At 34.5% G+C, this 25,226-nt stretch overlaps 1 protein-coding gene across 1 annotated transcript in view; it reads right to left on the minus strand.

Annotated features, from left to right (window-relative positions):
- Nucleotides 1–25,226, minus strand: part of LOC129800405 (uncharacterized protein DDB_G0286447-like) — a 43,182-nt gene that overhangs the window by 3,249 nt on the left and 14,707 nt on the right. The window contains exon 4 of the mRNA XM_055844757.1: nt 5,514–5,644. Coding sequence (XP_055700732.1) covers nt 5,514–5,644 — 131 coding nt within the window. The remainder of the gene's footprint in view (nt 1–5,513; nt 5,645–25,226) is intronic.

The raw sequence follows: 25,226 nt of genomic DNA on the forward strand, positions 1-25,226 counted from the left end.
ATAAAGTAATATTGACACTAGGTCAGATTCTTTAAATAAACATGGGAAAAATATAAAGTGTTAGAAGCCAGAGTGTGTTAGAAGCCTAAAAATCTTCCCCTCATAATTTTGCCCAGTTTCTTATTTTGGACACTTTGAGGATAAAATTGGACACTAAAAATAAATCCAATATTTTAATCCAATATTTGATGAATAATGAATTCTATCTAAATATTTGTTCTTTTTGGAAGATTTTAACACTAAATACGTTAAATTTTGAATATTAATTGAGTTGAAATTGCTTTGTTGAAAATTCAGTGTGAGCAATTGCTTACGAGAAATGACAGAACTTCGTGTTTACTTCACTCTTATTTAGCTGTGGTGAAGTACTAACAATGTTTCTTCGCTTTTTTTTGAGTGATATTATTGAATATTCATTGAAAATTGTGTTGATTCACGTTAGTGGTGCTTTGTACATTTGACCTGAAGTGAGATTTGCCTTGTTTTTTTTTTTCTATATCCCCACCCATCCCTCTCTAATTCAGGTCTCAGGCTCTTGGCCTATCATGACCGAAAACCTACATGGTCGAACATTGTCACTAACTCGCAATCACTTACATAAAAATAAATACATAAATAACATAAATCTGTACTATACACTTTTAAACACTCATAGGAGTGATACTGCCAGGATTCCTAGAAGTACTATATTTGGATGCCATTTCTCTTGACAAATCTGGCAAAGATTTGCCTTGTGAATTACGTTTTTCATGTGAAAAATGGGAAATTTTTTAAGACATTTACCAGTGCGGTGATACTCCTAATTTTGGACAGGTGTTTTTTTCACGAAATTTCGTGAAGTTTTAGCTTTTGTGATGACTAGGTTGGACAAATGTCTAGAGAAACACAGGAGCATCATCTCTACGAAAGAGATGTAGCAATAAAAGCCTTGAAAGGCTCCCGGAAAGGCCAGGGAATGAGTGAATCCGCACGTACTTAGAGTACCGAAGTCAACTCACTTTAATGAATGATATGGAAAGTTTCCGGGCTTCTTGTGACATTCTTCGTTTCCCTTACATGAACAGGAAGAGGACTTGGTAAGATTGGTTCATGAAATGAAGAACAATGGGCATCCTGTTGAGGCAGATTAGCTGTCCAAATTTACAGACAAGTTGTCCAAATTAATAACCAAGTTGTCCAAAATAAGAGACAAATTCACCTCTACATATCAGTTCATTTTTAAACGTAATAAAACTAATTTAAGTAAAAATAAGACGATAAATAGCTTGCCAAGTTTCTAAACAATCCTTCTGAAAAGGAGTAACAAAAAAAGTTAATTAGTATCGAAAATATCGCACTTTAAACTTGGAACATCGATGCTTATAAGCAGACTGGTCAAAATTATGAGCCCTTACCCTACTATACTAACATGAATTGATGTCATTTCAAAAATTGTACATTTTTTCTCTACAAACCAAATAAAATTTTTCTGAGCAAAAAAATGCCAAGAAAACTTAAGGATACGTTACCTTCAGGCGACTCAAGCTTTAAATAATTCATTTTTTCAATATGTTTTTAATAAATTTGACCCGGTATAATATTATATTTTAATAGCTAGTCACATGTCTTAAATTTTCAGAAAAAACCGTAGATTAAAATCCATTGAGAAATTAGAAAAAAATTGAGTTGTCCGAAGCTTGAGTCGACCAAAGGTAGTGCGCTTTCCTCTAGCGTCTCTTTGCTTATATTCAACTTGATTCTATGACTCTCTAATATTTCTATTCAATGGCAGAAGCACATTCCTGAATGTTCTGCAAAATATGCTTTTCTCAAAAGAATTGTTTCATATTTCGGAATAGAGAGAACCCGCTGGAAATCAAGTTAGGCGAATGCGGTGGACAATCAAGCAATTCATACTAATCTCATCGAATTTCGAATTAGCATCTGGACGGATTTTCATTAAATTGTTACATGTACTGTACAACTTTTTCAAGTAACTCTTTTATATGTAATTTTATTTAGAAAGAATTTCCAATACATTAAACTTTTTTTAATCATTGAACGAATTTGAAAATTTCCATAATGAAAATGTAAAAAAAAACGTTATTTTCTCTTTGTCAGAATTTGCATGAAAATTTTACTGCTTTTAAAGTTTCAAAATGAGAACTTAATAAATTTGACTTTTTTCTGATCAAATTTAATATTTTACTACACATATTACATTGCCATTTTTTAAAGAACGTTTTCAAGAAAAAATAATTAGAATCCTCGTTTCTGTGGATTTTTCCTCTAACTACCGCAATTTTTCGAATTAAACTAAAAAAAGGTATCATATTCTATCGTCTAGGTAAATGATGTACAAAATAATTCATTTGTTGACTTTTTCACAATTTTGACTTGGTGTTCTAGTATTTTTTGGTGTTATGGTTACAGAAAAGGCAATATGGACCTCAATTCTGAGACTAAAATCAAGAAAATTTTAAGATTTTAGTATTCTAAAATCAAAAAGGCAAGATCAAGATGTCAAATCGATCAAATGCCTTGAAATCTTAAAATTCATGACACGAACTGTGTGGATTTCAAGATTTTCCATTCTGGAACCAATTTTTCAAGATTTCAAGATGTCAAATCGTTTTTCATGAGGAATATTTCTATGTATAACAGATGGTCAATAAGAATATTACTATCGAAAATAAATGTTCTGTTTGATCTTGTAATTTTATCGAAATTGCACACTTTTCTAAATGCATCGATGTACAACTCCCTGAGAATATCTGCAAAAGAATCACATTTCTCTGCTTATCACAAGCCACAAGTTTTGTTTGCACTTCTGTATTCACGATAATTGCCTCTCATATATTACTTAATACGACATATAACTAATTTTCCTAATTTATATGACGAAATTTCAACAAATCCATCAGATAAATACAGATATTTGCCAGAATTGACATTTCGTTAAGGGCGGAAAATCTTATAATCTTGATTCTAAGATATTGTATTTTAAGTTCCATAAATCTATATAATCAGAATATGAAATGTTGATCTTGTAAATATTTAACAACTTGATTTTTTTTTATCTTGATATTTATGTCGGAATTGTGGCCGTTATTAATAAAATTAATGTGAAAATTTAGTTTTTATTTAAAAATTAAATAAAAAGATCTGATATTAAAAATATTTTTTTTAAGAATTATTATAAAAATAATAATAAAAGAAATATTCCCATGTGCTTCAACACAGAGAAATTCAAAAGCGTTTTTTTTGAGAAATTAAAATTTTACAATTTATTTGACTTAGTCATAATTCAAATTTTATGCATGATAAATTTGAAATTGAAAAAAATTATATAAATTTATTTAGAGAAATTTATGCTAATTTGAAATATTATATATAAAAACTGAATTGCAAAAGAACGAAAATTAAGTAATTTTGTATAATTTATTTCTGTGCAATCGATATACGAATTGCTGCCAAAAAAAGAATTTTTATTTATTATCTCAATATTAAATTTGATTACTCGCAAAATTAGAAATAAAAAACGGACAAAGCCTGCAATGAAATTTTTAATGAAACTTCGAAATTCTAAGGTTTTGGCAAAATCTGAACTCTTGGGAGATGCTGAAAGGTTAGAATATTTATATAAAAATCAAAATTGATTGAATATTTACTATTATGCTCGTTTTGAATAAAAGGAATAAAATATGTATCTTTAGAAGTAATATGAGATTGTAAAGAAAATGAAGACTCAAAGTTGGTGCCTTTAACCGTTCGATCTCTATTCTCTATACCTAGATAGGAAACATTAAGGAATCGAAAAACTAAAAAAAAAATCTCAATAATTTTGTAGTTTTTCTTAAATAGTGAGAAAAGTCATTATGAAATTTAAAAAAAATCAGTGATTTGTTACTACATAACACTTTATACTTCAAAGTTATTCTTGTTTGAGAGTTATACATGAAATTCCATTTGTAAAATTTCCATACAAATAAAAAAAAACTATTATGATGAATTTTATCAAATTCGTTTTTCGTTATTTGTCTCTTAATGGCATGTAACTAAATTTGAATAAACTCTATGTGTAGGATTCATACGTAATGAACTGAAATTATATAATTTTATTTGAATTTTAACTTTACAGAATTTCGCACAAGGAAAACTTTTTATTGAAAGCGAATTCTGTATAAAGCTAGGGTAAAGTGATATAATTTGGAATTAGTGTTACAAGTTGGAAAATTCGCCGGTACAAGTTGGACATGGCTTTTTTCTTGATAAATACAGTACAAAATTTCTTTTTAAGCACAAGGAACCAAATTATAAAACTAAAGGAATAAATATATACAAATAAAAATGAAGTACTAAATTTATCAAGACAAAAAGCCCTGTCCAAATTGTACCACTGACTGTCCAACTTGTACCACTTTACCCTAATATAAAAATTTGTGTAATAGAAGAAGTATATGCGGAAAGCAATTAATTCGAATAAAAGTTCATAAGTTTAATAATGAAGGTTTAAATGCCAAAATTTGTGCCCTCAAATTTTTAATAATAGGGTAGACTTTAAACGCTCAATTTTGACTAAATATCCTGGAATATGAACCTTTTCAATCAACTTTATCTTCATATATTGCACACATTCCTTACATTTTGAGGTCAGGAATGTAGAAAATGTCAGAAAAAATAATTTTAGACTACATCTCTTAGTATAGTATGTTTGGAATTTCCTATAAAAAAAGAAACAAAATCTTCTGTTTTCATACAGCATATTGTTCAGAGATTTGTGGAAAGGCTACAAAAAAGTCATAAATTATGCACGCAGATTTTATAAGTTGTGTTGAATATGCACATGTCACAGAACACAAAAATCACAATAATACCAGAATAATGGCAAAGACAAGAATCAATGTAAATAACCACTTATGGAATGTCTAGACAGAGTGTTCCAGACTCAAAACATTGTTGGAATTATCTTACAGCAAATTCCCTCTAAGAACATCTTCACATCTTTCTTTTCTCTCCATCTTTTTAGTTCTGTAATTTGAGGTAAAGTAAATTTTTTTTCTAAAGACCAGGCATTGGAAAGAAATATATGTTTCTCCAAACAGAGATCTGCATAGTCAGAAAAAAGAATAATGTTCAAATGTAAGCATTATCCAAGTCAATTTGCATTTAAAAAAAAATTTCTCTTTCAACTTAAGTGTATTGGAAAAAAATCACATGAGAGACGCAAGACACAAAAATTCCAAAATTCTTTTCTATATAAAATACCGGCATTAATGTGCGTTTTGCACAAAATATTTCGTGATATGTGAATAAGAAAAGCGAGAATTTCATGGTCATATTACGCAACTTATACTATCTTCAACGTTTTCTTTGGCGCCCAAAATCTTTGTCCACACTGAATGGAATATTAATTGGTGCTCGTCGTCAATCGATTAGCTTCATTTCTTTTTCACCACCCCCCGCTTAGAATCCCAGTCAAACACACCCTAAATTGCTAGAATAGAGTACAATCCAATTGCCCTGGCACTCACCTTGATTGATAGTTGTGACATGTCAACAGGAGTGATCCTCTTGAGGGCTGACAATCGCTGCAGACGCTCCCTGGCCTGTTGTTCCACAGCAATGACGAAGGCATCTTGAACGGCATTGCCAAGTTCACCGGCTGGAAAGATTTTGGATGAAAAAAAAACCATTATTCAAAAATCATTCTGGAAATCCCCCACGAGATTTGGCTTGGGAGATACCAAAAAAAAAATCAATCTCACGCAATTCCAACAAGTCGAATTCCGGAGGAATATCAAAAGAGAATATATTTGGTATATGAGTCGCCAAAAACAGAGAGATCGATACAAAATTCTTTTTCAATACATTTAAGATCTAAACCCATTGCTGCGTAAATCTGTTAATTTTTAGAAATCACATCGCAAGTTCTCGAAGAAGCCAGCTTCACTAACAATTAGCGGTTCTACAACTCACACCCCAATAAAATTATAACAGAAAATCTCTGGCGCAATTTCTGGACTCTTTCACGGATCTTTCGTGGCTCTGCGAGATGGAAGAAAAATCATCCATCAGATTGTTGAATTCTTGTTTGAAGCACCTCATTCACATATACCTCCCATCTCAGCTTCATTGCCGTATAGAAAGCCCAAGAACACTCTCCAACAGATGAAAAGTGCAACGACCCACAGTGTCCCATCTCAAACCACAACGTATAGAGAAAGAGAGCAAATGGAGATACAAAAGGAAAGAAAATATTGAGAGACACAAGAATTTTCTTATTTTTTTTTCTTTTCACCATCAGAACACTATTGATGATCATTGACCACAGCATGATCATCAATAACAATCTATTGAGATGAATTTTCTTGACTTATTCTTTTTTTCTGCCTTAATGTCTGTCAGACTCATCTGCAAGTCACTTAATAGGAAAAGTATTATTGTCACTAACAATGTGGCCGAAATCTCTTCCAGACAATCTACACATAGTACTGATCAGGAGGGTCTTTTAGTACACAATCAGAAATGATGAAAAGAAATCTTGCAAAAATCCATTATATAGGGTAAGGCCTTTGACAGACTTGAGGATTAGCTGAGAGACGGCTTAGCGTAATTATATTTGAAAAATAGTAAAACTACATTTCCGTAATTTTCCACTAAGCCGCCTCTCGGCTAAGTCGTAAGTTTTCTAGGACATAAGATGGGGTAATTCGGAAACATGTCTAATTTGGAACTTTGAGATTTCCTAACAGTTTTAGATGGCAAAAGGCGAAAACAGCAAAGAAGTACTCTCAAATGTAAAGTTTTGCACCTCATCGTGGTTTTCTTTTTCGTTTTGACCATTTGAAACAGTGGGAAAATCTCAAAATTTTAAAATAGACATATGATTCCGAATTACCCTATCTTACCCTAGATCTATTTTTACCCTATAATCTGTGAAAGACTATGATGTTAATATTTAAATAAAAATTTCCAATAAACAATTTAAAAATCAGAATTTATTTTACAAAATAAATTGTGAGTGGTTCAATTTTAAAAATATTTCAAAAAATAAAAAGCTTTAGATTAGTTTTAAGCTAAAATACAGAGAATGATAAAAAAATTATAATATTCACACATATAATCACAATAAAATACATCTTTAAATATCTTCAACATAATAAAAAAGGGGTGGCAAAGCATCTGAGGCTTTGCGAGCTGCTCGAACTTCCGAGAAAGAGCTCTGCCTTATATTCCTTTTCGCAAATTTGTCTGGTGCATATAAAATTATTGTCGAATTAAATTTGTCTATAAATCACCTCAAAACCATCTTGAAGTTGAAAATTGTTTAAGAAGAGTGTTTCAAAAAGTCATTAACCTTTTAATTATTTAATTAATTAATTAGGTAGAGACTGCTCTTGGAAGACGGGAGCTGGTCTTAGCCTCGGCCTATTTGCCATACGACGCAACTGACCCGCCTCCGTCTCGGGAGTTAGCGGATCTGGTTGCGGCGTGTGAGAGGAACTCATGGGAGCTTCTCGTGGGGGCTGATGCTAATGCTCATCACATAGCATGGGGTAGCACTGGCGTCAATGCACGTGGGGAGTCTCTCTTGGGATTTATCTGCACGAATCAACTCGAAATTATAAATGTTGGTGACAATCCCACTTATGTTGACAGACGTAGGAAAGAGGTCATTGACATTACACTCGGTACGAGACTCGCGGCTGAGCTAACTACTGGTTGGCACGTGTCGGATTGTCTGACTATGTCTGATCATAGGAGGATTTATTTCGACATTTCGGCCCCGACCAACAGTCCGAAATCATTCCGCAATCCTCGGAAAACGAACTGGTTAGTATTTAATCAGTCCCTTTCTGAGGACTGGCGAGGAGATGGGCAATTGCCTAGGGACGCTGTAAGCATTGAAGACTCGGTTGAAAAACTGAATTCGGCTTTGCTCTCGGCGTACGAAAAGGCCTGTCCACTCTCAACAAATTTAAATAACAATAAAGGCAAACCTTTGCCTAGGGAACTCTGCCTATTAAAACAGAGAACAAGAAAATCTGTTAACAGAGCCCAAAATACGATGCTGGATCGCGACTGGGAAGAAGCGGCCGCTCGTAAAAGGGAATACAAAAAAGCATTGAGAAAATGGAAAAGGGAGAATTGGAGAGAATTTTGTGGACAAATCATGGCTGTGAAAGAAGCGGCCAGGATTAAGAAGCTTCTATCCAAGGATCCCTCAGAACGGCTAGGCGTGTTGAGAGCACCCAGCGGAATCCACACAGATTCTGCGGATCAAGTCACGCGTCTGTTGCTTGAAACACACTTTCCGAACTGTCAGATTGATAGTACGGAAAGTGCACCTATACGACCTGAGCTATATTCGGGGAACCAACGTGATTGGGGAAAGGCTTCAGAGATTGTCACATATGAAAGTGTCACATGGGCAATCAGCAGCTTTTCACCATACAAGACAGCAGGTACGGATGGTATTTTTCCGGCTTTGCTCCAGCAGGCTGCGGAGACCATTACCGTGTCGCTTGTAAACCTTTTTAGGGCGTGTCTTGCCATCGGGTATGTACCGCATACTTGGAGGCGAGCGCGAGTAGTATTTATTCCAAAACCAGGTAAAAGCAATTACGAGGACCCTAAGTCCTTCAGACCTATTAGTCTGACATCGTTCTTGCTAAAAACCCTGGAGAAACTCTGTGATAGGTATATTAGGAGTCGGATTCTTGTGAAGAATCCGTTAAGTCCTATGCAACATGCCTATCAAAGAGGAAAGTCAACAGAATCGGCTCTCCATCAATTGGTAAGCCGTATCGAAAAATCGCTTAGCGACAAAGAAATTGCTCTCGTTGCTTTCCTGGACATTGAGGGAGCTTTCGATAAGGTCAACTCTACGGTTCTGGCACGAGCGATGAGAGAGTTTAAACTAGGTCAAACCCTAGAAAAATTTACCACTAGTTTAGTTGGAAACCGCATTGTGGAAGCGGAGGTACACGGCGCACAACTGTCGGCAGCTGTGAGCAGCGGCTGCCCTCAGGGAGGTGTACTGTCTCCCCTTCTATGGTCCATGGTGGTTGATAGCTTGCTAGTGCAACTTAACTCAGCGAACTTTTATACACAAGGTTACGCTGATGATGTCTGCATTGTCATACGGGGGAAATTTCTATCTACACTGTGTGATCTTATGCAGAGGGCATTAAGCATCGTTGAAGGCTGGTGTTATTCCCGCGGTCTTAAGGTTAATCCCGAAAAGACTGCTCTCATCGCCTTCACGAAGAAGTACAAGCTGGAGGGGTATAGGGCACCCAAATTCTTTGGGAAAGAACTTACCCTGCAGAAAGAAGTAAAATACCTTGGTATTTTATTTGATCAAAGACTCACATGGAAGAAGCATCTGGAAGACCGTATCACATCGGCCACTAGATCGTTTTTCTCATGTCGACGTTTACTCGGCAGATCTTGGGGTCTGTCGCCGAAAATCACACTATGGATGTATCAAGCCATAGTCAGACCACTGATCTCATATGGAGCTGTAGTATGGTGGCCAAGAGTCGAATATAAAAATTCGGCACTGGCGCTACAGCGGCTTCAGAGATTAGCTTGTATTGCAATCACAGGATCCATTCGGACAGCCCCCACCGCGGCGCTGGAGGTCTTGTTGAGCTTGCCTCCGCTTCCGCTTTATATAAAAGCTGAGGCGGGTAAGGCAGCAGTAAGACTGCGTTCTGCAGGAACATGGAAGGTCGGGTGCCACCCAGCGGGACATGTTAAAATCATGGACGCAATGGTTAAAAGGCACCCTGACCTTCTAATGAGGGACGATTTCCACCTTGTGGATAGACTTCCTCAAAAGAATTTTAAAACTGTGCTAAACACGAGAGCTGAGTGGAGAGACCGGGAAGGGGTCATCAATGAACCCGGTGCGGTTGCACTCTTCACAGACGGCTCACGGTTGGACGGCTCCTCTGGAGCCGGGTACCACTGTCCGGAACTCGGAATTGGTGGGTCAGTGCCACTTGGCCGGTATACTTCTGTATTCCAGGCCGAGGTCACAGCAATCCTAATTGGGGTTCAGACTCTGACTGAATCTGGGGTTTCTGGCAGGAAAATTAACATATTTTCTGATAGCAGAGCTGCTTTGCTCTCTATATCGGAAAACAAATCCCGCTCTTCGCTGGTGCTCGAGTGCCGGAAAATGTTAGAAACGGTCTCACTTAACTGTGAGATCGGTCTACATTGGGTACCTGGGCACTGTGGTATTGCGGGTAATGAAGAGGCCGACCGCCTCGCAGTGGCAGGAGCGAAGACCGAATTCATCGGTCCTGAGCCTGCCGTGGGAGTGTCTCCCCAAATGAAGAAAACTATCATTGGGGAGGATTTACTTTCACAACACCAATCGGTCTGGACGGCTACAAGTAATTGTCGCGTGTCCAGACTGTTCATGCCACTTGTGGACAGGAAAAGGACAGAGTACCTGGTGAGCAGTAACCGCTGCAAAGCGCGGCAGTTTGCTGATCTTCTCACTGGACACTGTCTAAACAAACACTTCAACAGATTGGGTGTTGACTGTAATCCAATCTGTAGAGGTTGTGACAACGCTGAGGAAACGGTCTTACATTATGTATGTGACTGTCCCAGCCTTTACAACACCAGACGAGCGCTACTTGGAAAAGCGGTGCTCGACTGGAATGACCTCCCAAAATTGAAACCGGCCAGTCTAATGGAATTTATCCGTAAAGCTGTCTACACATTATGAGCATTTTTTAAAAAAATTCTTTAAAAATTTTTTTAAAAAATTTTTTTAAAAAAAACTGTTTTTTAAAAAATTTTTTAAAAAAAAGTGCCTCCACACTAGACTTAATTTTTGTAAAAAATTTCTGACAGATTACTCTCAGCATTTCGCTTGGGATTATTTTTCATGAAAATTTGTCATTTGAGTGGTGGAAAAAGTGTGAAAAGTGTTTGTTGGAATTCCCTGGGATAGTTGTTAGTGGATGTTCGTGGAAAATTTTCCAAAATTGCGAAAGTGCAGTGTGTTTCTACAGAAGTTGTTCCCAGTGGAATCAAAGCCAGTTTTGGAGGAACATTTTCGCTGATTTTTCTTTTGAAGTTTTCAAAAGTTGTGATGTCTGTGTATTCTTGAAGATTTTTATGGTACAGTGACCTCGTGCACCAAATTAAAACATGAATGGAAAGAAGGAAATTGAAGAATTTTGGAACATGAACTTGGTAAATCAATCAAGCCAATAGACCTATTCAGAGCCACTGAGGAGATCCTAGTACATACAAGAGTCATCGGTAGTTACCACAGCCCATCACTTGAAGCCCCAGAACCACCTCCCATCATTCCTCCTTTTCAACCACGATGGAAATGTTCCCATCCGGAAGCACAAGGATGAGATGGCTACAAACTTTTGCTTCCTCCATGGGACTCCTGCTTGGACAGTAGTGGATAGAGGGAGAAGGCTTTAATGTACACCGGATAACCAATAAAAGATTTCGGATTGGAAACCAAGATATGAGAATTTATTTTTCATAAAATTTATCATAATTCTCACCAGTGTCCGGAATCAAATCAGTGTCATTCAGTATCCGGAATCAAATTTGTAAAGTTGGACTGGATCAATTTTTGCAGGAATTTTGGTGAAGCACTTTCTAATTATTCCTCAAAGTCCTTCCCCTCATCCACTATCATGCTCTTCCAATTGTAGTCCTGAATTTTTTGCAGAAATAGCTTTGCAATAAAATCAGCGAGTTTTTTTTAGCATATTCATAGTACTTACGTCAATGTTCTTGGTTACAAATACTCCTGTTCATCCAAACGTATCCACAAGTTTTCCTGAAGTCCTGAAGCTTTTCCAGAAAGAGCTGCTGATCAATGGAATCTAGGATCTTTTGAGCTGCACACCTTCTGCTCCACTCTACCCATTGTTCCTGGTAACAAATTTGTCCTTCCGAGTAATTTCTGCGGTTCTTCTGATGAGCATGTTTTGGTTTCCAGATTATGACCAGCGCACGATAACTTTTGTTTGTAAACATGTTTTCAAAATTTCCCATGAGAATGAGCGAGTTGACTAGATCTAGATCTCACTCACTCTCATTGAAATGTCAAAAACATGTTTACTAAACAAAAGTTATTGTGCGTTGGGCCTTATCGCAAAGAAAAACAATTTTTGTACATAAATAACTGCGATAGTCACACAAAATTTTCAGGGAAAAACAACATTTTGAGGTTATGTTCACACACTCCGGAATATTGTACGAAAATTGGCCGCCAGTCTACTAGAGTGAAGTTGGTCACATATCATATTCCGCAATAATTTTGCAGCAACGATTTTGCTTATTATCAGATAACTCAAATTTGACACAAAGTTACTTAGATTCGTCAAAACAAAAGTCCTTCAATTTTACGCGGGAGTATCTAAAAAACTGATTTTTATTAACAATGCAAAAATAACCACTTCCTCGCCACTTTTTACCACTTTTCGCCAGTTCTGTAACCACTTCTCGCCACCCACTTGAAAAGGTCTAAACTCGATTATTTTGGGTAATATTATGCAAAAAATACATTCAGCATTTCTTTTTTCTTATGATCACCTTATTATTACTCACTTTGAATGATTTTTATTCACTTTTATATGAAAAAATCAAATTATTAGACTATTGCAGAAAGTAAACAAAGCAGATTTGACAACTGAGAATCTATGAAGTGAAGTTAGCGTTGTCTATTGAAAAAATGGCGACAGGTGATGAATCAATTTTAGAATATTACCACTTTTCGCCATCTCTCATTTTTACATAAATATAACATAAAATGAAACATTAACTAATTAAATACAAATTTTATGTATTTAATTAATAATATTAATTTTATTATATTATATTATATATTATATATTATATTAATTTTATGTATTTAATTAATAATATGTTTTATTCTCCATCATAAAACGGTTAAGAATGCGCTTAAAATCACGCACAGCTCAATCATAAAACGGTTAGTTAATGTTTCATTTTATATTATATTTATGTAAAAATGAGAGATGGCGAAAAGTGGTAATATTCTAAAATTGATTCATCACCTGTCGCCATTGCTTTTCAATAGACAACGCTAACTTCACTTCATAGATTCTCAGTTGTCAAATCTGCTTTGTTTACTTTCTGCAATAGTCTAATAATTTGATTTTTTCATATAAAAGTGAATAAAAATCATTCAAAGTGAGTAATAATAAGGTGATCATAAGAAAAAAGAAATGCTGAATGTATTTTTTGCATAATATTACCCAAAATAATCGAGTTTAGACCTTTTCAAATGGGTGGCGAGAAGTGGTTACAGAACTGGCGAAAAGTGGTAAAAAGTGGCGAGGAAGTGGTTATTTTTGCATTGTTAATAAAAATCAGTTTTTTAGATACTCCCGCGTAAAATTGAAGGACTTTTGTTTTGACGAATCTAAGTAACTTTGTGTCAAATTTGAGTTATCTGATAATAAGCAAAATCGTTGCTGCAAAATTATTGCGGAATATGATATGTGACCAACTTCACTCTAGTAGACTGGCGGCCAATTTTCGTACAATATTCCGGAGTGTGTGAACATAACCTCAAAATGTTGTTTTTCCCTGAAAATTTTGTGTGACTATCGCAGTTATTTATGTACAGAAATTGTTTTTCTTTGCGATAAGGCCCAACGCACAATAACTTTTGTTTAGTAAACATGTTTTTGACATTTCAATGAGAGTGAGTGAGATCTAGATCTAGTCAACTCGCTCATTCTCATGGGAAATTTTGAAAACATGTTTACAAACAAAAGTTATCGTGCGCTGGTCATAATCTGGAAACCAAAACATGCTCATCAGAAGAACCGCAGAAATTACTCGGAAGGACAAATTTGTTACCAGGAACAATGGGTAGAGTGGAGCAGAAGGTGTGCAGCTCAAAAGATCCTAGATTCCATTGATCAGCAGCTCTTTCTGGAAAAGCTTCAGGACTTCAGGAAAACTTGTGGATACGTTTGGATGAACAGGAGTATTTGTAACCAAGAACATTGACGTAAGTACTATGAATATGCTAAAAAAAACTCGCTGATTTTATTGCAAAGCTATTTCTGCAAAAAAATCAGGACTACAATTGGAAGAGCATGATAGTGGATGAGGGGAAGGACTTTGAGGAATAATTAGAAAGTGCTTCACCAAAATTCCTGCAAAAATTGATCCAGTCCAACTTTACAAATTTGATTCCGGATACTGAATGACACTGATTTGATTCCGGACACTGGTGAGAATTATGATAAATTTTATGAAAAATAAATTCTCATATCTTGGTTTCCAATCCGAAATCTTTTATTGGTTATCCGGTGTACATTAAAGCCTTCTCCCTCTATCCACTACTGTCCAAGCAGGAGTCCCATGGAGGAAGCAAAAGTTTGTAGCCATCTCATCCTTGTGCTTCCGGATGGGAACATTTCCATCGTGGTTGAAAAGGAGGAATGATGGGAGGTGGTTCTGGGGCTTCAAGTGATGGGCTGTGGTAACTACCGATGACTCTTGTATGTACTAGGATCTCCTCAATGGCTCTGAATAGGTCTATTGGCTTGATTGATTTACCAAGTTCATGTTCCAAAATTCTTCAATTTCCTTCTTTCCATTCATGTTTTAATTTGGTGCACGAGGTCACTGTACCATAAAAATCTTCAAGAATACACAGACATCACAACTTTTGAAAACTTCAAAAGAAAAATCAGCGAAAATGTTCCTCCAAAACTGGCTTTGATTCCACTGGGAACAACTTCTGTAGAAAAACACTGCACTTTCGCAATTTTGGAAAATTTTCCATGAACATCCACTAACAACTATCCCAGGGAATTCTAACAAACACTTTTCACACTTTTTCCACCACTCAAATGACAAATTTTCATGAAAAATGTCTCGAGTTGCTGTGATTTTTTTAAAAAATTCTTTAAAAAACTGTTTTGTAAAAAATTGTCCCAGTGTGTAGAGGCATTTTTTTAAAAGAATTTTTTTAAAGAAAAAACCTTGATTTTTTAAAAAAATGGGTCGTTTTTTTACAAAATTGCCTACACACTAGACAAATTTCTGTAAAAAATCCAGTTTTTTTAAAAAAAATTTCACTAGTCTGGAGGCGATTTTTTTAAAAAACTTTTTTTAATGTCATTTTTTACAGAATTTTTTGATAATGTGTAGACAGCTTAAGACTGGCTGGCTCAATTCACAACACCCTTAATTTAGGGATTAACATGGGGATGCATAAGGGGCCCAATCGGAGGCCTGGATGCAGCGGACGGGTTGGCGTGGACACGAGCGGCTTAGCTGAGGATGAAGTCGGGAGTGGAGCTGAAGCAGCATGAGGAGGATGGACGCCGCCTACTGCCCCCAATTTAAATCTATCTATCTAATTAATTAATTGACCCAATCGGGTGAAAATTAGGTATTTGACCTCGAATAACTCAAGATGGCGATTTTTCCGATGATAGGTACCAAGGGACGAAATGTTCAGCTGGACTACCTCCAAAACATTTCCAAAATTTAACGAAATCGCCCAAGGGCAACTTTTTGCAAAGTTGAAAAAACTCATTTTTGGCCTATTTTTGGAACAATAAAGGAGGAATGAACAATAAAGAGGTTGGGTTCGAGATAATGTAATTTGAGGAGGGGTCATAGAAGACCGGAAGTTTATATCTCTTACCGTTTGAATTTTATATGGGTCGAAAGACTGAAAAAGTGCGAAAAACAGTATTTTTAAAACAGAGCTATTACCGTTACTGTTCCGATCCATCGCCGATTATGACGGATGCAGTCGGGTTCAGAATTACAAGACCTTTCAAAAAAGTACAAATTTAATAAAATCCGTTGAAAATTAGGCCTTCCAGGGTGGTTGAGCTTTGACCTTCAATAATTCAAAATAGCGATTTTTCCGATGATAGGAAATTTTTTTTTGATTTTTCAAAGATTTTTTAAAGGACGAAATGTTCGGTTAGACTACCTCCAAAACATAACCAAAAATGAAGGAAATCGCTAGAGCTAATTTTTTGCGAAATCAAAAAAAAAACATGTTTTTGGAGGGGATAGAAGGGGTGTAGGGTAATTTGGGTATGTTAGTTAGATAGAGAATATTGACATGTGGGGGGGTCACCGAAAACCGCAAGTCAATATCTCTTACCGTTTGGCAGCCAGGATGGAGAGAAGTTGAAAAAAAAAAACATGATTGTTAAAACTGCTCTCTCTCTTGGAGTTCGAGCAGTTAAAATATCATTTGAATAAGACCTTGGAGTTTAATTATTTAAGTGATTTAAGTATCGCTACCGTCAAGCAACTAGGAATGTTCTGGACAAAAATAAGTTAGAATAGGGTAAAATGGAGTAATTTGCAATAATTTCTAATTTGGAATTTTGATATTTCCTCGCGGTTTCGGATGGGCAAACAGAAAAAGAACACCACGAAATTAATTACATACGTCATTGATAGTGTCTCTTTCAATATTTTTTTTTTATTCCTTTCACAATCATCATCGTAAGAAGCTGATTCTAAAATATGAACGTTCTTATCTCCAGTTTTTCCATTTCTAACATAATTTCTGGAGTATATCCAGAATTATTCGAATGGGGTTGTGTCATTACTTAGTGCCATGCCATGCCCCATTTGATGTACAATCAAAAATACAGTATTTGAGCATTTGAATTCGAAAGGAAGCATTAAAAAAGCTTGTCACTTAGCATTTCCACTACCCTATCATAAATTTCTCTGCCATATTGTTCTTAAAGAAAAATTACAAATTTTAGCACAACCAAAAAGAAGTTTTATCGGCATAACATGATCAATAAAAGACCTGGGATTGTGCTTTAGATATGCCTTGCCTTACATTCATTTTACAAATGCAACATTTGAATATATGCAAAATTCCACAAAAAAAAACTGTCAATATGTTCATTCCCATATGACTTGCAAAACAGATAAATTATGCACTTTCCACAGAAATCAGTTTTTCTCTGTTATGCAAACACAACTTTTCCGTGTGTCACACTTTGCTTTTTTAATTTGCAGACTTACTTTTAAGAAATGAAGTTGCATTACATAGAGTGAATTAAGCCCTTTTCGTCATTTTAATACCACTATTCGCTATTTTTATACCACCCAAAGAATTGTAAGCATTGTTAGGGCCTTGACAGATCTGAGGATTAGCCCAGAGACGGCTTAGCGTAATTATTTTTCAAATAATGGTTAAACCACATTCCCATTATTGTCCACTAAACCACCTCTCGGCTCAAGTCGTAAGTCTGTCACGCACATTAGGAATAGTAGGGGAAAGTAACCAAGCTTCGTAATGACTAAATTTTTCCTGTTTCTGAATGAATGTGACTCCGCAATAATGGTGCTATTCCAATGAAAAAGTGACCATGTTTTTTTAGCACATTACTGTTCTCAAATACTAAAAAAGACCATGTCTGTTCCCATACGTCATATCAAGGAAAAAAATGAATAGAGAATATTAATGCTGCTCGCCGACTTTTCACCACTGAGAACTCACGGGAAAACTCATGGAAAACCTGGAAAAATCTGCGGTTGAGGCTACAGTTGTCAACTCCCGGCCATCCAACTGCATCAACGCCACCAAGCTAACATGACAGGTTATTCCACACTGACTGAATGTCAGATGGCATTGTAATCGGGTGAAAGCTTGCTCGGAGGGAATATTTGAATTCGGATTTCGGTTGAACTTTTCTTTTGTGTCGGTTCCGGTCATGACTATTTGGTGATTTTGAAACATGACGAGGACTGGGGAAAATAGGAAGTTTTTGTGTAGAGAGAAGAACCTTACATCTTGTCAATCATGATAAAGATAATGTAGAAAATATTATGAAAGTGAAAACATTAAATTAATCTTGTCGATTTCCCAACCGAAATCCGAATTCGAATATTCCCGCCGAGCAAGCTTTCACTCCCGATCACAATGCCATCTGACATTAATTAAAATAACATTTGAGAACAGTCATGGTCTTTTTAGTACTTGAGAACAGAAATGTGCCAAAAAAAAACATGCTCATCTTCTCATTGGAATAGCCCCATAATTAGCTGAGACTCTTTACAATCTCAGTTTTTGTGGTCCTAGGTGAAATCCGACCTCGATCGATCGGGCTCAAATTATGGATTTACCTGTTTTTATAAAAACTAGGTATTTTCCCTTAGTTTTTTTTTTTTAAATATAGGGTCAATGAGTCACATTTATTAACAAATATAGGAAAAATTTAGTCAATACGAAGCTTGGGATCGTACGAAGCATGAACACTTCCCCCTACACTTATATAATTTTACTAATTCTATAAAAGAGAAGGTTTTTGAATGCTTAGAAAAAAGGTGAATCTACCCTATAGTTTTTCTTAATGATAATGTAAGGCCATATTATTGAATTTCATGGATAAAGTTGTCCACCTAAATTGCAATTTAAATTTAATCCTATAGTCAGAGTTGATTAAAGTCAAGTAATGACCAGATTTGATTCTTCATGGTGATTTATGAGTGCTTCAATGAGTCTCTATTGATTAGTCATATCATATCAACAGAGTTATGGCAAATTTTGTATATACAATTCCAAATACAAATTTTCCCTGTCAATTAGTCCACCTTCTTCACAGTCAAACACGTTACATTCATTATATACTTAAATGAATGAATATTTTCCACCTCAATTGCCAATAATGCGGAAAGAGATTCCATCGTCAATTAATTTTCATCACATAGTAATGGAGGTCAAGATTCCCTTATTGGACTTTGTAATACATGCTAAACTAATTTATTTATTGACTTAAAATAATTGTAAATGCATAAATTTTATGGTAAATTTATTGCTATTCATCATAAAGAGAAGATTTTTAATTTCTGCAAAATATTTTGTGAATCTTGCATATTTTGAGCATTTTTTTTCTGTTCATAAGACATCATATTGGACAACATGAAAATCATTGCATGGGAACTGCTGAAACATCGTGAAAAAACGCTTTTTTTATTATCATTAACGAATTGAATAAAAAAATTGGCACGCACTTTTAATTAATTGTTTTCACTTCAATCCAACACACGGCATAACAAGACTGAGGTATTTGTCAACAATTTCAACGAAACAAATAGAGAAAACTTGAAGGAAAAAATATCTTTTCAACGTCAGTAAATTTCACTTTACATTAATAATAAGCTTTTATATATATATTACAAAAATTATTCTGTGTAAATGATTTCAATTATAAATAAGTGATTTCAACGCAGTTTTTAACTGTTCTTCTTCATTATATTGTATCGTCTTTAGAGCATTTTACAACAATAATCATTATGCTGTGATCTGGAAATTTGCAATTTCCTGTTATTTTTTTCTTTCTCTTACTGTAGCAATCTTGAAGAAACCTTTTCCCTCTGTAAATCAAGACAAGTCTTTTTATGAGATTTCATCACCACATGAAATGTGAAAATACACAAAAAAGCTATGTATTAATAATTTATAGATTTTACAATTAATCATCATCCCACTGCCTGTATTCTCCATTTTTCCCTCTATACCTATATTATTTGACGTTTGCTTGCAATCTTTTGAAGCTCGCAAATCTTTTGTACATGAGAGTTGGATATGAATAAATAATTAATATGCGAAATTGCATTGTATTGTCTGATTATAATTAACAACACTGTGCACAATTTTTTTTTTACATTAAAGTTATTTAGAATCAAGGTTACAAATTTTTCTTATATTAATCACCATCTCTAACTACAATTTCTTCTTCATATCCATCATGCTCTTGTACATTTTTGCAAGAAATAACCCATGGATAAAAAAAAATCTCTATTTTTCCCTCATCCACAACATTTTACAGAGCATTTAAACTTCATATTCTCTTCACTTTGCCTTCATCATCCACATAAAATTTTCAGTTCCAATATCTCTCTATATTGCCCTCCCATTTGTTGGATCAAAAACACATTTTCCCATCAAGTTTGTGAAAATAGAAATTTACCCGCATTAGATGACAAAATATCTTGAAATTTTCCCTCTCGTCTTTCCCCTTGCAACACCCCATTGTCATAGAATATTAAAAACTTTTTCTCGCTCATAAAAAAAAAACCATTTTATTGAATAATTGCGAAATAAAGAGACAAAAAAGTTTATTGGGAGTTAAAATGAGTTTGTTTTAATTAAATGTCGTATATTTTCTCTTTTTTTTTCTTCTTCCTCCAACATATTGAAATTGGATCATGTCGCAATATTTGCTATTTGTCACCACAATTACCTTTTTTACTGTGTTCATGTGTTTTAGCTGAGATTCTTCATAATCTCAGCTTTTGTATTCCGCGGTAACACTAATCTCATTCGATCAGGCCCAAACTTTGTAGGAATACGTTTTGCCCCTTATAAATCACGAATTTTGATGAATTTGGGCAAAGACAGGACGTGTAAAATACGAAAGGAAAAGAATTTTCAAACAAAAACATTTTATAATTGCCAACTATCTTCACGAGAAATTATCCATTGAATAACCGCCCTTTAAACTGTGAGATAAATAAATAAACAGGGTTGCATTTCTTCACCGATATACAAACAAAACACAAGAGGCCTTGGGATTAAGAACATTTCCGGGACAGAAATACTGCGCGAAGTTCCATTCAACAATACAGAATACTCAAAAAATGTTTGTAAAATTGCTCGTAAATGTTTGAGAATTCCTACTGGACACCTACGAAATGCTCGTAAATCGTATAGGGGAAACTGGGGTACCACCTAACACTTTTGAAAGATGCGATTTTGACTGAATTTCCTAAGAAAACTGTGAATTTTAGAAAAGTGTTGCTTACCCCATGTTATAGTCTTAGGTATAGGCTGCATATTAATGTATACAAGGATGATGTGAAGCACTTCAATTTTCAGTAAAAAGGAAAATTGTATCACCATGCATTTTTTGCTTTTTGCCAACCACCCGGGGTACCAATGAACACTTTCTGGGGCACCAAAAAACAACTCATTTTCTCACCCATTGAAGTTATTTTGGGCATTCGCCACAACTCTTAATTATAAAGAAAGTATTGAAAATGCAAATAATTCTCAAAAAAGCACTGCAAAATTTAGAATGAGTGACCAAAATAGCAAAAAACTAAAGCACTGCACACTGAACATATTTTTCAATGGATTTTTCATCATTTTGACAACATTCGACTTCTGACTGGAAAGCAGCGCCTCTAAAATCGTGACAAACACTATACTTCAAATTCAAATTTTGCGCGCTCTTCTGATTATTTGTAATAAAATCGAGAAATCATTCGTCAATCCTTGATTAAAATCATTTAAGAATCATTTAATGCAAAATTGGGTTCTTGAAACTATATTTCTCCTGAGTCTTGAATGAAAATCCCATGAATGGATATAAATTTCAGAAATCGAACAAAGAGGGAGATGAAGAGTAAGAAAGATAAGAGGAAAAATTTTGCCATTCAAGCTACGCTCGCGACATCTGCAATTGTGAGAAATTTTCCTGTTTGTTGGTGCCCCAAACTCTGTTTTGTGATGGATTTTATATTCTTTTAAAAAAATGTGAACATTAATTTCTTTAGTAGATGCATAAATATTATCCCAAAACATGTAGGAAAATGCTCGTGTAGTGAAATTTGATGTAACTTATTTCAGTTTTATTTTCCAGGTAGATATATAAATGACTAAAATTATTAAAATCTCACAATTTTGCGAAAAAAGATTCTTATTTATAAACTACTTGAACTAAGTGAATCATTATTTCTCTGGACAAGCATCCCTATAGTATCTATGATTTCATGTAAGTCTCATTCTCTGAAATCTTATACCTATTTAAAAAATTGCAGTGTTTAATGGTATCCCTGTTTGGTGGTGCCCCAGTTTCCCCTAACCCAATGTTCGTAAAACTTTGTACTTTTTCACAAAAGTTTGTTCGTAATATCTTGCCTTTGTCTCAAAAATTTTAATTATGGCCTCTAGACATTGGGAGCAATTTTTGTCAAAAATTGTTTTTTTGAAGGAAATTCCCTGCAGCGTTGTAGGGGGAAACGTCAAATTTCTGTCAAAAACGCAATTTTTGACGAAAATTGCTTCCAATGTGTAGACACCTTTAGAGAAACTTTCAATTAAAGAAAAACATCTTGTCAGTTAAAAATACTTGAAAAATAAAATCTAAAGAGCCATAACTTTAATTTTAATTATCAAAATATAATAAAACCGTTAATAAAAATTTTCATAAAATGATACAACTCTTCAGATCCTCATAGGACTGCTGCTAGGAATATCTAAGATCAAGAAACCGATTTTCTGAATTTAGATGTCGAACATATCAAAACCCGTAATTACGATTTCGATCAAATTAACTTAGATTTAGACCTTTTCAATAAACTTGCACTCTCATATAAATATTTTTTAATCTGACAAACGCTCATACCCAAATCGAACTACTTCCTTGATGATTGGTAATTATTTTTTTTTTTTTCATTTTTTGGCATACGCATGGTACAGAGGTTTATGCTAAATTGATTTCTTTTATTATTATTCATAACTAATTAAAATAGGCACATCAATGACTTAAACCAAGACAAGCTTATGCTAGCTTATATTAGCACATAGCGGTTTACTACCGATCAAATTGATTTATAAATTTGAAAAAACCAATCCAAAATAAAAAAATCGCTTAAGAAAAGAACATTTTAGAATATTTTAGCGTGAGTAACAAGCCTACACTGAGAAAAAAGAGGGTGTGATTAACTTTTTTTCCTCATAACTTTAGGCGTAAAAATATATCAACATTTTTTAATGTTAATTTTACACCTTTTTAAGGGTAAAATTAACATGAAAAAGGGTAACTTTAACCCATAATACACCAAAAAATGGTAATATTTACACCGATTTGGGATCAATACTGCAGGGTAAAATTAACATTTCCGGAATGTTATTTTAACTTTTTCGGATTTCTCTTACTCAGTGTACGGACAAATAAAAAAGTAAATTCGAGAAAGATACATCAAATTTATGTGTCGAGTTGGAAAATTCAAGATTTGTCAAAAAATCCTAATTTAAGCAAATCAGCTGAAAAAATAGGCCCTCTAAAGTGGTTAAACTCTGATCTTCGAAAATTCGATATCGAAATGTTTTTCGAACGAAGATGTTTAAGGACGAAATATTCACCTTGACTATCTCCAAAACATATTCGAAAATGAAAGAAATCCTAAGAGCGCCGTTTTTGAAATAAAACAAAACAACATGGTTTTGAAAAACAAGGAGGGGGATGGTGGAAAAAAGAAAAAAAGACCGTCCTAGATAATGTTGACTTTTGGGGGGAGGTCGTAGAAGACCTGAAGTCGATATCTTATATCTTTTTTCGTTTGGCCTCTAGCCGTGTTACAAGTTAAAAAATGTGGACTATATAACTGCTCTCTTTCTAAGTTCGAACAGTAAATTCCGAGAACAGCAAAAAAACATAAGATTCTAAGATAAACTTAGAAATATTTCGGTACAACTAATAATAATGCACTTTTCTAATTAGGTCGTTTTGCGTTACTCAATTATTTGTGCTCCTTGTCCCCAATATTCCACTCAGAATCGAATTTGCTAATTATATTCTAAGTAATAATAAGCATTACATGTTGTCTCGAAAAGAATCTCAGCCACCGTAAGAATATTTGGATTAATCCCTATTTTTTCCATATGACTGTTTAAAACAGAAAAAGGTGTCATATTAATTTCTTAAACAACTATAAACAATTAAATTTTATCTCACATAATTGATGAAGGATGGAATTCAACGGTAAGCAATTTTAACATTAAATTTTACTGTCCGTGAAAAGGTAAGATTATTTAACATTTATGATCTATAAATTCCGAGATATGTACATAATTAAAACTCTTTGCTCCTTAAGGAATCATAAATTACTACTCGAGCTCCATACAGAGATCAGTATATTCCCTCGATTTAGAGTTATATATATTTTTCAATTCCTTATCCTTTAAGGGCTCATCTTTTGGTAAAATTTTGAAAATTTGAGGTTTCGAACTTTTTGACGGCACGTTGTTTGTCCGTCCGTTTGTTATCAGAACTACAGGCCAAACGGTTAGAGATATAGTCTTGGGAAATTGTCCTAAAAAGTGTATTTCTTAACCGAAAGGATTCATGTTTGGATGTGTTGGAAAGGTTTTGGAATTTCTGACAATTTTGAAACGGCTCCAAACGATCTAAGCTCTTTTGAGCGATTGTCCGAGTGATATCGATTCGAATGAGTTGTGGACCAGTAACCGGTCAATTTTGCGAAATGCATGAGTTCGAGCATTTTGCAAAACATGGGACGCTTTGCTACTCCTTTTAAAAGAAAATAGTAAAAACGAATCTTTAATTCATGAATTGACCATCAACGTGAAATTACTTTTTTAGGGCATTGGAATCCAAATCATGAGTTTGAGTATACCGCAAAAAAGTTGCTCATTTAGTCATCCTATTTTATTTGAAATACTAATAAAAATGAACTGACCACGATTATTACCCAAAAAGACTTTACAGACTAGGTCACTTTTAGTTATTTTCACTTTGTGAAAACGGTACTGTTTTTTATATCGATTTGTATCATTTAAAGTTTAAATGTTTGCATCTCCAATTCACTTCGTGCCGTCACAGGTAGTGGTATTTTTGTGTGTATAGTGAAAGAGCACGAAAAAGGTGGAAAACAAGATAATCAATACGATAAACTGACCATCAGGTGAATCTCATGTTTTTTTTTTTCTGTTCAGCTTCTCCCATTCAATAAATTTCAACCCATTTTGAGAAGCCAAACAATTGTCAAGTATTGCGGAAATGACGACGTACAAATCTGTCTGGAAATAATAAACTGCGAATGAATATCTCTCCCACTCTCAATAGTTTCATTCATCGCAACATCATTTTTTTTTAAATCTTAAATCGCAAAAAATACTGTATTTTCTCTGCTGTATGTGTGAGATTTTTTTTCTCTCTAGCCTCTATCCAACAGAAACCAACTTTTCAGTTTTCCATGCCAAGCTTCATCGAGTGGTATATTAAATGGAAAATTTTCATAAACACAATTTTCGGAGAAGGATATAAAGAAGGATAAAAATAATAAATATGGTGAAAAGGAGTAATATAGTAATTTGATGCGTGTAATATGTGGGTTAAATGTCATGAACAGGTTATCCACTTTATAAGCATTTGAGACATTTTGGAGAAAAATATCAAATT

The sequence above is a fragment of the Phlebotomus papatasi genome, chromosome 1 (assembly GCF_024763615.1).
Source record: "Phlebotomus papatasi isolate M1 chromosome 1, Ppap_2.1, whole genome shotgun sequence".
In the NCBI taxonomy this organism is placed as follows: Eukaryota; Metazoa; Arthropoda; class Insecta; order Diptera; family Psychodidae; genus Phlebotomus; species Phlebotomus papatasi.